We start from the raw sequence: 13660 nt of genomic DNA, 5'->3' as shown, positions 1-13660 counted from the left end.
TAGACTTGTGACACAGCACTACTCTGGTTTCTGGTTGGTCTGATCTCTCAGGGGTATATCTTAAAGTGACAGAACTGACTGGCTATATGACTCACTGAGCGATGCTCAAAAGCAGCCAGAATAGCCATTAAAACTAACCACACACAAGTGTAAAAATACACACTAACAGACAACACACAAATGAAACATTCACTACCCCACTCACACCCAGTCTCTCTTTCATCACCCTGACCGTAATTGAGCGTGACACTGCCACGTCTTGACCGTGGTGATGCTATAATTATCTGTGATGTCTGCTGGTGCAATCGGAGAAGGGGCCGGCGGCATCCACACATCACTAAAGCACGAGCCCTCTGCTCAGCACGGCACATACCAGGCCATAAATAACCACAAGGAGTGAGAGAGAGGAGGGGGGATGTGGGAGGGAGGCAGAGGTCAGAGAGATAGACAGCTAGGATCCAGAGAATGAATACAAATGAGAACATTGTGGTGAAAAAAAAATTAAAAGGGATACTTTGCCAATATTCAACCAACTTTGTATCATACTGATGTTGGTAGTATGTGTACTTTAACTATGTTAAACTTCCCACCATGTGCCCAGATCGCAAACTCCGACCAAACTCAGATTAAACTGTAAAACTAGGCAGTGGTGATCAAATATAAACCAAAATTCTGTTACTGTATTGCCTTCTTCTCACCTACAGTCCGACCGAGTAGCACCAAATAAAAAAAAAATTGCACAATTTCACTGTATAGACAGCTCAATTTTTCAAGCAGTAAAATACTTATTTAAAATGTCACAGCTATGCTACGTCCAGGATTTCAAAAAGGGGAAGATTTGAAAGGATTAAGTCTTAAGTAAGTCTCACAACAGTCTAAATCAAGTCTACAGCTCTGGACATAGAGAGAAAGAAAATAATACAAGTGTTAATCAGATTTAATCCAAAAATAATGCATGTGATCTGTGCTGTCTTGTAGCGTTGTTAGATAAATCTGAACTTCATAACTTCAATTAAGCTGAACTGAGCAGACAGAGACAAAAGAGGAGACAGTGAATGACAGATGAAAAGAAAGAAACAAAAAGCAGAATAGGCAATGAGGAACAGAGGTCAAAAAGTAGAAACTGATGCTGGATTGAAGTAAGAAGATCAAAAACTAGGAGACTGAGACAGAGAGGTGCTGAGTGATGGGCCAGCTGGACTATGTGTGCCAGCAAATAGTGTGAGAGCAGGTGACATGTGAGCCCAACTTTCTCCACAGGCCAAGGGAACAATGACCTCACTGAACATTTTATTCTGTATTCTACGCATGAGACTCTGTCACTCAAATGGATGATGCAAACTAGCCTGGAGTATTTATACCACCAAATGTGAGGTTAATATCCTTAGTTGGCGAGCCAGCTCTACAATTCCTTAAAACATTGTCTGCTTATTAGGCCCTTCATAAAGTTGAGAATCACCCCTCAGTTGAATCTGAGGTTTGGGTCCATTTGACTGCAGTTTATAACAACTGCAACTGCAACTGCAGTGCAGGTATAGCTGTGCATAAACTGCTCATTTCATCTGAAAATGAAGAATATCTGGTATTGGCTTTACCTGTAGAAATCCTATTTTTCTTATCTTTCTTAGCAACAATGGTATGATATTATTTCTACTGTTTTTAAGTGGGCCAAATGGGTTTCAGAAACCTTCAAAATGCATATCACCATGGGGAACAGAGCCTTCAGCCGCTCTGCTCCCCAGCTCTGGAACTCACTCCCACCTGACCTCCGCAATATCATCTCTCTCCCCCTGTTCAAAACTCGACTAAAAACCCATCTGTTCCAGCTCGCTTATCTGTAAATACACTGTTCCTGTTTTTTGTTTGTTTTATTTTTGTTTTATTTGTTTTGTTATAACTGCTTACACTTTTCTGTTCCCTGCATGTGTCTTTTATTGTCTGTAAAGCGACCTTGAGTGTTCAGAAAGGCGCTGTTAAATAAAATGTATTATTATTATTTATTATTATAAAGAAAGAACAGAGACAGATCAACTGGAAAGACACTGATACTTGATTTAAGGATAAGTTCTGTTATTGTGTTCTCTTAACACAATTGCACACACAACACAATTTTGTAAAAACGTATAGTACTAATAGTGGTATTTTTTGTAGTATACCTGCACTGCAACCAACATCACATGACTTGCAAGGCTATAAGTGACATATAGGGCTATGGGGTATGCTAATCCAGTCGGTTGAGTTGGTTACTGAGGAATGGAAGAGAGATGATCTTAAAAAAGCCACAAAAGCTTCACTGACAAACGCTCTCCTTATCTCTGCAAGGCAGAGGTGACAAGATGAAGTGGAAAATAATTCATTCGACAATCCATTTAAATCCATCATGCATAAAGTGAAACACACTAAAGCATATCCAGAAATGTTAACAATGCATGAGACAGTTACCTTTTTTGAAGTAACTGGTAGGTTAATCTGCTCCAAATTATTTGTAGTCCAGTGCATTAAAAAGGCAACTGAAAAGGCTAATGATATGTTAGAGTTGGAGAGTTGTGAGGACTGCGCCAACAGAGACTTTGGAAAAATATAATCTCTTGTAAATAAAAATATCTTGCATGCTTTGCAGTGTGAATTTACTGTATGCTGACAGAATGACCGACCCCAGCGAAACTGTCCCCCCAACTGTCCCGGAAAGGTTACAGAGCTGCAACGGCAGCCATTCTAAACCCTGAACTTGGTAAACTTACAGCTTTCAAATAGTTAATTCTGCAAAACTAAAATCTTGAAGGTTTTCATCCTAAGTTAAACCTACCCAAACTTAAGACTATATCCACAACGTTCCACTTCCGGGATTGCTCTGTTAAGCTGGAAATTCGCAGGATTTCACTCTTTTTGGCCAGATGTATTGATTTCAAACCATAGTATAAAAACATGTATTTGCAGTCTAACCTTTTTGCATTATGTTGACAACCGTATTATTACATTACATTACATTACTGTGCTGGTCGCACTACGTTAATATACAGCAGCTGATAATAGTGATTACGAATGTAACAGCTGATTTTTCTCAGTTTTAAAGTCTTGAAGGTTACTTTCCACTGGCTCATGGGAATTTCCCAAGTTTCCTGGTTTAAATTAGACACAACATCCTATTAGGAATGTTCTTGCCAGGTGCCCAAACCCCAACTTCCTCAGCTCAGTAAACATAACAAACAGCCACCAAAGGTTCCGCTGTGCAGCTAATAGAAAGGAATGGCGATACCCCCCCCCCCCCCCCCCCCCCCCAACAAGTCTCTACTTAATCAACAAGCTTATTTTAAGTATCCCCTGGTGCTGATCTGCAGACATGGAAACTGTCTGATGATCAAAAGCAAAGTCTGGGATATATTGTTTTGTCTGGGTGAGCTTTCACCGACTGGGATAATGTATCAAGGCATCTAATATGAATTAGAAAAGTGTTGAGAGTGGCAATAAGTTTAACAGATTTTAATATTTTATCTAGAATTAAAAGGGTGTTCCAGTGTTTGTCCTAAATCAACCGGCATTCTATATGTACACAAGGAAATGCAAGACCTGTGTCAATTAGTGATTGGTCCATTTGATGACCCTTTTGGAGCTTAAAAAAAGCTATTGCCAAATATTAGGTGTTATATGTAAGTAAAGACAGTGTAAGTTCCAGTTGCTTGTGATTACCTTCACCAAGGTCCATAATGGCCAAGACAGCACTGCAGCTTGCCTCCCCCAGCTCGTTGGTCGCCACGCATGTATACAAGCCAGCGTCGCTCGTGCGGCAGTCCCGTATCCACAGCCCACCTGAGTCCTGGGCTTCTGATGCAGGGAGGAGCTCGTCGTTGTGGTACCAAGTCAGCAAAGGTATCGGAAATCCTGCCACTGACACCCTCAGCCGGATGTCACAACTTGTTCCTACAGCTGCTTTACGGAGTTTGCGGGTGAAAACTGGCGCCGTGGGTGCTGGCATTGCGACCTCAGCGTCTGGAACAATCTGGTCCTTGCTGATTTTGGGCCTCTTGGAAGGGATGTCGAGATTGGGACTGGATCCAGGGCCTTCTGCCATCTTGATTTCTTTCGAACTTCTTCACGGACTGGAGTTTTGAGCTGGCAATTGATTGGGCTATCAAGATGAGCTGCAGTTACTGAACGTCTCTTCTGAAAGACTCCATTGCTTCAGATAGCTCTGGGCTCACAGGGAGGGCAGAGGATGCTTGACCTGGGCTGTTGCACCGGGGACTGCAATGACCAGAGTGCATCAATCAGAATGACGTCAATGTCATGTTCAGATATTTCACAGTTTGAATATAGACACAGTTTGCTGGAGAATGTGCTCATCAGATACAATTCAAATCAGTGTTAATTCGTTCAAACGGCTTAAAACAACTTGCAATTACATTTTTAGGAGAAGCATCCTTTTGCAGTTGTTTTGTGAATAATAAGTTCCTATCCATAAAAATGACAGCACTGCTGTGCAGAAACCTTAAAAATGAAGGCCTTCTACATTCAGTAAAAGGAGGCCTCACTAAAGATGCTATTGTTGAGTTGCTTTATGTAAAGTGTAGGATCCAACGTTTTGGGATTTTGATCCATACGGTGGGCTGAAAGTCAAGATGTGTCTGCCTCTTTATCGGCCTCCTGCAAGTCCCCCAAAACTTAGTGTTCACTACTGAGGTTTAGGCTTACAGGGGATTTGCCTTGTTGTTGGGTGCATACAATAAACATATATGTAGGCTATTACATTGTTGGAGTAGTCTCTAACAAAGCAAGACTTGACCTAATATTTGTCTTACGCATCAACCTGTGTCCGTAGTACACGCGTAATGTGCAATACAGACAGAAGTAGTCATGGTACTGTAGCCGGGATGTGACGATTCAAGACACTACTGGTGTGTGTGGTCTTATATGGAAAACAGGAGCCAGGGGTGTTTAAAAGCATGTGATATAAGTTATAGAAATCTTACAAATGTGGGTAGTAGGATGGCCCAAAGGACTTTGACACTGAAGGCAGGGATTTGCTTCCCGTTTCCTCCCCACTATTACCTCTTACAACCTTTTCCTAAGAAAAGGAGTTACGGCGGCTCACACAGGGCCTCATTTTTTTGGTTTTTGGTATTGGGACTTCCATAATTAAGTCATTTTTCATAACTATTCAAAATGGCAATAAATAGCATAATGAATGATCAAAGAATACATTAGCATATGGATTTGCTGCATACGCTCATTTCTGATATCCCACTAATTTGCTGATCCATAGAGTATCTTAAAATAGACGCCCCCCCGATAATACAAAGAAATGCATCTTACCTCACTTTTGCCACTAAAGCTGAAAGGAATCCCTTTGGACATCCCTGCAAAGTCAAAGTTAAGGTAACAAGATCCATGAAGCAAGATATTTCATCTCAAATCATTTGCTAGAGCCCGTGTCTCTGCGTGTCCTTTAGTGAGCAGAGGCTGTAGGTGTAAGTCCACCCTAGATCAAGTAGCATTAGCAGCCCCTGCCATGGTTTCTTTCAACAGATTCCGCCCTGGCAAAGAGTGGTGAGACAGAGAGAGAGCCTTTTTCCGAAATGTCAAACCACTCAGGCCTTCTGCTCTGGTGTGTTTTCAGTAACTACATTTGAGTACTTACATAAAAAAAAAAAAAAAAAAATCCAATTTAACCTTTTTATCTTCTGAGCACTTTAATCACCTCATGCTATCTGTCTCTCTCTCCCCCATCTCCCTGCTTCACCGCCCCAAACTCCCCCAGGTTGGGAACGACAGCTGCACCACCACGGATAGGTCACATTTCTTGGGCTGCCATGTATGACTGACGCACACACGCACACACGCACACACGCACACGCACACGCACACACACACACACACACACACACACACACACACACACACACACACACACACACACACACACACACACACTTGATAACATTATCTAAAGGGCTTGTGTGTGTGTGTGTGTGTGTGTGACAGTTAGAAAAGAAACAGCATGCATGTGGCAGTTGGAGTTGCTATAAAAAGAAAGTCTAAGAATAAAGGGCAGTGATTCATACAACTGTAGGGCAGTGATATAACAATGCCATGCAATATAAGTGGTCGGGTAGGGATGGACCGATCATCTGTAGCTGGGTTTTATTTGCCTGATAACCAATAAAGTTAATGAATTAAAAAGGGTGCTACTTTGGCTCGGCTACAGCTCTGCGTCTGTACTCTGCTTCGGTTTCAGTCAACACTGAGTCTGAGTTAATGTCCCGCCCACAACACAGTCCGACTATCATTTACTGTGTATTATGTTGAAAGTTTGTCATTTATCAAATAATTGCTTAAAGCGTCTAGACAAAGTTTTGTATATATAGACACACACATTTAAGGCAGGTGTGAAAAAATACTGTAAACTAAGAATGCTTTTGAAAATATAACTAAAATAGCTTTTATTATCAATTTACAAAATGCAAAGTGAGCGAACAAAAGGATAATCTAAACTAAATCAATATTTGGTGGTACTATTCTTTGCCTTCAAAACAGCATCAATTTTGTTGTTGTTGTTTTTTTTTGGGGGGGGGGGGGGATTTTTAGGCCTTTACTTTGACAGGACAGCTGAAGACATGAAAGGGGAGAGGGAGGGGGAATGATGTGCAGCAAAGGGTCAGAGTCCAACCTGCGGCTGCAGCGCCAAGGAGTAAACCTCTATATACAGGTGCCTGCTCTACTAACTGAGCTATCCGGGCGCCCACAGTCTCAATTCCTACTGGTACACTTTTGCAGTTTTGCAAGATCATAATCAGGTGTATGATCACCCAAACTATACACATGTAGGTTGAAACAGAGTCATTAAGGGAAACAGAAAGAGCTGTGTGGGAGGCTTAGATCTGGCTGAGCAACAGCCACACTCGGCTACCAAGGTGAGGCTGTAGAAGACAGTTTTGTCTCACGGGGTCATACACCATAGCAAGACAGGCAAGACTTAGGGTCGCCTTACGCAGTTGTCAATTTCCCGTCCAGCACTCACGTCGTTTAAATAGAAAATGTATCTGCACCCATGGCCGTGCAGGTGATCGCGGAATGAACACTGATGTGTTTATGTACTACACTGTTGATTTGTTTGAATATATATATACACACCACACACACACACACACACACACACACACACATCCTATTTTTCCTGTAAAAACAATTGTCAAACTTAAGCAAAGCACCTTGATCCACTGACACCCCTCTGAGGGAACGGGTCCCCAATGTGGAGCTGAGGTAATGGATGACTGAGTTTGAAAGGGCATGCTTCAGATCTCCCCGACTTTATCCCGCTCATGGCAGGTTTGACTTTGAGGAGCTGTGGCGACAAGACTTCCAACCACAGAAGACTCCAGTTTATATGGATTTAAAATCATCTATCCAAGTATGAGAAATACAGCCAGTCCTGGACCTCACTGTTTTTAATTATACTCATCTTCTACCTTGAAAACAGCCTCCCAAAACATCATCATAATCAAATTCTGTTCTGTATGTACTGTACTGTACTGTGTACACCCCCAGGGCTGTTTACTGTAGGTTTTCAGGGTGCTCCTATTTTGGGACTTCTGCTGTGTAATCATCACTTGCTACGGCTGACAGGATGTTTTTCACGAGATTGGCAATCATCGGCTGTGAGTGCCACCTGTTCTGATGTCTTTGATGGTCATTGACTGAGAGTGCTATTTTAAAAATGGGACCAAATGATGTTGTTATGTGGTCATTTAAAGGATCAATTATATTTCTTTATGTTTTGTATCTTTCAGTCCTGGCTGCAACTTGGTGTTGAGAATCATTTATATGATTTCCTTCCATGTTTTGTTTATTTCAGTAATTATTTTTATTCTGTAAACTACCAATCGTAAACCAGAAGAATACGATTAGATTGTACATTGTGGCCTGTCCATGCTGCAATGCCGTAAGTATTCTATCCATTTACTCTCACCACCTTCTTTACTATCAGACTTTAGTTCCATTCTTTCCCTTTCCTACAATCACCCACTGTTAATATTTTGCTTTTCTGCAGATACCACTGAAGATGTTAGGATGATTTTAGGATTTGTAAGCTAAGACCAGACCTTATCTCCTGATGTTTTTACAGATGTGCGTACAACTGTTGTGTGTGAAGATCAAGCTGCAGCGATAAAGTGTGGTAAGAATGTGTCTGCAATTCTGGCTGCATGGATATGTTTGTTTCTCCCCATGATGTTTTTTTAATAAATATAGTCATACTTATATATGCAATCAATACAATCTACAGCACACACACACACACACACACACACACACACACACACACACACACACACACACACACACACACACACACACACACACACACACACACACACACACACACACACACACACACACACACACACACACACACACACACACACACACACCTCTATGAAGTTGATGATAACGTCTTGGTTAGAAGATGTCTTGATTAAAAAATTACTGGAAAAAAGGCTTGAATATAATTGATTACAATGGTAAGGTATAGTGAAGATATGCTTAAGACTTCAAATTGGACATTACAAGAAGAAGAAGGGTGTATAGGTGTGGATTGCATAACATTTTTTAAAATTGTAATTCATTGTACATCTAATCAGGTTTCTATTTAGCTTAAGTCATTCTCGTCTGTGTTATGAAACATTTTGTTTTTATCTCTCTTCCGCCCTCAGAAACAGGAGCCCTTAACATTGTGAAGGCCAATTTGGGGCGTGTGGCCATGACCATCTGCACCGCCACGCCTTTGAAAATGACCTTCTGCGCAAGTTCCACAGCTGTGGGACACCTGAATGCAATGTGTGTATTGGTTCTGAAGACCAAAGACTTGAGTGGAGACCAAGGGAAATTTGTCCTATATTGTTGTTTTTCTTGAATATCTTTTTTTTTTTTTTTTTGACATTACTATTTGTGCTATACTATAATGATAAAACATAGATGTAGTAAATCTCTGTATGTTAATAATAATGCTAGCAGTATAAATGGCTGGTCATATTTATTCCCAATGCAGAATAGGCCTACATCTTCAAATTGGCTGGGTTTTCGGGTTATTAATGTAAAAAAATATACATCAATGACCTTTGCTTTTCTTTTGAATTTACCCTCAGGTGTAAGGGCAACCAATCGTGCAATGTTACCACCAACTCTGACATTCTGGGAGCACCTGCTAACTATGACGATCTTCCTAAGTACCTTACTGTGGATTATGTTTGTTAGTGATTGGTAAATTTAATGACACACCCGTGTACTGTACCGTACTGTACTGTACTGTGCACGTTCTTTTGCAGTTGAAGAGTTAAACATGTCATACCTGAGGATGTTTTCCTGTAACCTGTAGGACATCTGCTTCTGACAACAGCGCCTCAAGGATCAGCAGTGACGTCCACATTTATTTGGTTGACATGGGTTGTTTGGTCTATAAAATGTAGGAAAATAGTAAAAAGCATCACTCTGTGTTTCCCGAAGTCCAGTGTACAACATCAAGAGAGCAAAAGCTAGAAAAATATTCATATTTGAGAAGCTGGAGTCAGAGAATTTGTACTTTTCTTAAGATAAAAGATGAATCAAACCGATCTAATCAATCATCAAAATATTTAGCGATTCGTTTAACAGCTGACAACTAATCAGTTCATCCTTGCAGCTCTAATTTCATCCAATTTATCCATTGGTTTTATCCAAACGCATATCAAAAATGATGCGTGAATTATTAAAAGAGTGCAACCAATTGTGTTGTGTTTTTGATGTTTTGCCACATCTGCACCAGTAAAATCTATTTTATGTATATGTGAAAGTCAGTTCTGCTGTTAACTTTTTATTTAAAAATGTTTTTTCTCCCTGTGATACCAAATGGGGGATGCAAATATGAAAATGTTCAAACTATTCACTTATTTATTTATCATGTTTTTCTTAGAGCCTGACTTCTTTACCCATTAAACTGCAGGAATTAGCCTGTCCTCAACTAAGAACAGCACCTGACCTTTATGCATCTTTTTACTATTTTACTTACATTAATGTTGAAGAAATTACAAGCAAAAGATGTAGTATTGATCAAGTTTTCCTTCACTGAACTAATTTGAGACTTTTCTTTCTTATCTTCATCAACATTATGATGGGATAAGAGTTCATGTTGAGTTAAAGTTGTTAAAATCATGCTGAAGAGGCTTAATTATGCACATGCAATTTCATTTCAAGTATACACCTGTATTACATGCCTGTGTGCAGTATGTTGCTGTCATGAAAGACACATCTGGTGATGTAGTGTTTTAACGCCCTCTTCTGGTAAATGATTTCATTTTTCATTTCAGTCTGACAATTAAGACTATCAGCGTCAAAGGGCGCCCAGATGGCTCAGTTGGTAGAGCGGGCGCCCATATATAGAGGTTTAAAAAACCTGCATAATTTGGTCCAGACAATAAGACTGGTAGTATTAAGTGTGCCACATGTACTTCAAAAACAATACATGGGGTAAGTATGGAGCTAGAGAGAATTCACTTCATATCATTTATTAGCCCCACTGTTCCATTCTCAGCTATACCTCTGTGGAGATTCATTATGCCATCTATAGATACAAGTCTGCAGGAAAAATGTAAAGAGAAACCTAAACTGCTACCCAAGCAGATAATAGTACAAAACAAGATATTCAGGCTCAAAAAAAGCAGAGACTGGGGCACACAGGTGCTGCATTCTTCATCCCTCATTATGTTGTAGTGACGTACTGATGCAGTGAAAAAGAGCGTTTCAGACCACCTTTCAGTGTGCATAGCTGGTGTAGCCTACTTGGAATATTGTTAGCATTACAATGTGGGGTGGAAGAAAAAAATAACCAGCCCCAGTGTTGTAATCACTTCTGATAGTTTCTCAGCACAGTCAAAGTCTGGTAAGTCGTCACGCAGGCAAGATATTGTGTATGCCATTTTTCCTGTGCTACTCAGGCTACACTGGGGATTTGACATCTTCTTTATTTGGGTTCCTGCTCATGTATGAGTGGAAGGAAATGAAAGGCCAGACATATTGGCTAAAACTATTATTTAAACAGACAGGCGTTGAGGTTACAGTAAAACTGTCATGCACAAAAGCTGGCAGGGATACTGGGACCTGCTTGACACAGCAAGACACCTTTGTATTCAAAAAGCAGGAGCACAGGCTACAGCTTAAATCAAACGCTCCATAGAATAGGCAAGCACCACTTTCTTTAACTGTCTATGGCAAGCACCCTAGCTAGCACCCTAGTAGACGGAACAGGATATTGTAATAAACCGGAAACAAACATATTACAACAGGTATGATGAAGAAATAAGAATTAATATAAAATTGATGAAATATTTAATTGGGGAATCGGCTGGGAAAGATTTCATGGGAAGTAGGCAATTTAGTAATTAATAATTCATTAATGATAGAGATAATTTAGTTTTTTTGTTGCTAAGCTAACATTAGCAAAGTTTAGCTAGCTAGAGACATTGCTGTGTAATAGACGTTACTGCGTCAGTGTGCTGACTTTTTGACACCTCTCTTGTTTGCTGTGTTACAGCCAGGCTAACGTTACGTTGCAGCATGCCACAAACAGACATTTGTTAAGGTTAACCCAAAGCAAAGTGTGTAGCTAACTCACCAGGAGAGCTTGTCGTTGCCTGGCGGTTTGCGCAGGTGTTGCTAATGACATCGATAATGATGAAGAAACAAAAAAGCCACGGCACTGAGCCAGTATGAACAATATCAGAACCTTGAAACCGGCTTTGCTAAATTTAATTGAGCTTTTATTCTTTTTTATTATTATCACGTTTGCCTGTTCCCCAGCTAGCAATTTTTTGGTTTCTAGAACGTTCTGGAAACGTGCGTTTTTGGTTGAACGTTCCCTGAAGGTTAGGTTTGGTAAGGTTTTGGTTGCATAAGAAAGTTGGTTTAACGTTCTGGGAACGTTACTCTTTGGTTACATTGAACGGTCTCAGAATGTTCCCCTAACGTTTCCCTAACGTTTCAATCTTTAGAGAACGTTCCCCTAACGTTACAACTGTTAGAGAACGTTCCCCTAACGTTCTTTTTTACATTCCCCTAACCTTTAAAAAACTTTAACAACCATTACACCAATTTTATTATTACTTTAAACTGTCTGTGCATGAGCAGGAATGAATTATTATATATTATCAGGAATTAATGAACAACCAAACTTGATGGGATTTAAAACTTTAATATACAATACAAAAAATTACAAAAAATATATATACAAGAAGCTGTGACACGTCAAAGTGCCACTTATCTGTAATTACTACGTGTGACCACAGTGGCCGCTATTTAACAATTTATAGTCTCACTGATCAAAAGTCATAAACCAGAGATCTTCAACATATGGGGTTTAAAATGTCTTAACATGATCATGAACATATTATTAGCAAATATAATGATAGGTAGGCTAGTCACTAAGGTAGCCACTCACAGATAACAGTCCAAAATTCACTGTGCCACATGTATGTTTAAGATTAAAAGATGATTTATAAAATCATGACAACAATTATTATTTTAATAGCTTAGCTTAGCACTAAAAATGTATGAAAGCTTTAGGCCGCCTTACATGTTATTGTAGGTCCAGTTTTTTATGCAACTAATTGTATGTAGTGTATCATTACCTAGTCTATTTGAGTTTCACCAAATCATTTGTAATAATTAGTATTTTTAACAACATCTTGAGTGTGAAATTCCATTCTTGACTGACCTTGATTGAACATTGGTTAACTCTAAAGACAACTGGTTAGCTCAAAACAAAGCTTTGGTGAACATCTGGTCTTTGGCCTGTTGAACAGCTGATAAAATGTCCTAGTAAGCCCACAGAAACACACACAAAAAAAACAGTTCTCGGAGACGGGTTCAAGGCCAGTCCGATAAAGACGAAAGCTTTGCCTTACAGAGACTTTTTGTTTAGTGGGAAAACAGGTGTGTGTGTGTGTCAGTGTTAGATAGGCCCGCTACGATGGAGTCAACGTGTGCACGATAATCACTTCGGCAATAAAGGGCACCCATTCATGTTTTAATGAGGAAGGTTGGTCTACAAGGCTACAAACATAAAGATATCTTTTATTTTACTGCAAAACTTGTTTTTGGTATAATTACAGTAAGCAATTATTTTCCACATACTGCAGGTGATAATAAAAAAACAGAAGATGTGTTATTTAATATAATCAGGATTACGTACTGTATGCTACATTAGTTTAGTGCAGAGGGGCCAAACTCAATTTCTAAGGGCCACACTTGAAAAAGAGAATCACATGAAGGGCCAGACATGTAAAGTTCATTGACATGCTTTTGTCATATATCTAATACATCTAATATATATAATTCATATATCTTTGACTGTAGTACTGCTTGTTGCGTTTTGTATACATTTACATCTACATTTTTGTAGCACTTTTCATAATTTTTGATTTTTTACTAACTTTTTAGTGGCTTTCTTTATATCCGGCCGGCTTAGACTTGAAAGGGGAGAAAGAGGGGGAATGACATGCCGCAATGGGCCACAGGTTGGAGTTGAACCCGCGGCCGCTGCGCCAAGGACTAAGCCTCTTTATACGGGTGCGCTCTCCACCAGTTAAGCTACTCAGGTGCCCAATTATTAATTCACTTAATTCAATTAATTGAATAT

General features: G+C 39.8%; 1 protein-coding gene across 1 annotated transcript in view; it reads right to left on the bottom strand.

Annotated features, from left to right (window-relative positions):
• spega (striated muscle enriched protein kinase a) overlaps window positions 1-5691 on the bottom strand; it is a 49153-nt gene extending 43462 nt beyond the window's left edge. Inside the window, 2 exon segments of the mRNA XM_032505953.1 lie at window positions 3688-4242; window positions 5311-5691. Coding sequence (XP_032361844.1) covers window positions 3688-4069 — 382 coding nt within the window. The 5' untranslated portion in view covers window positions 4070-4242; window positions 5311-5691.
• Window positions 5692-13660: the final 7969 nt, after the last annotated feature.

The sequence above is a fragment of the Etheostoma spectabile genome, chromosome 24 (genome assembly GCF_008692095.1).
Source record: "Etheostoma spectabile isolate EspeVRDwgs_2016 chromosome 24, UIUC_Espe_1.0, whole genome shotgun sequence".
Classification (NCBI taxonomy): Eukaryota; Metazoa; Chordata; class Actinopteri; order Perciformes; family Percidae; genus Etheostoma; species Etheostoma spectabile.
Note: the sequence above shows the minus strand (reverse complement) of the source record. Positions and strands in the feature narration are given on the sequence as shown.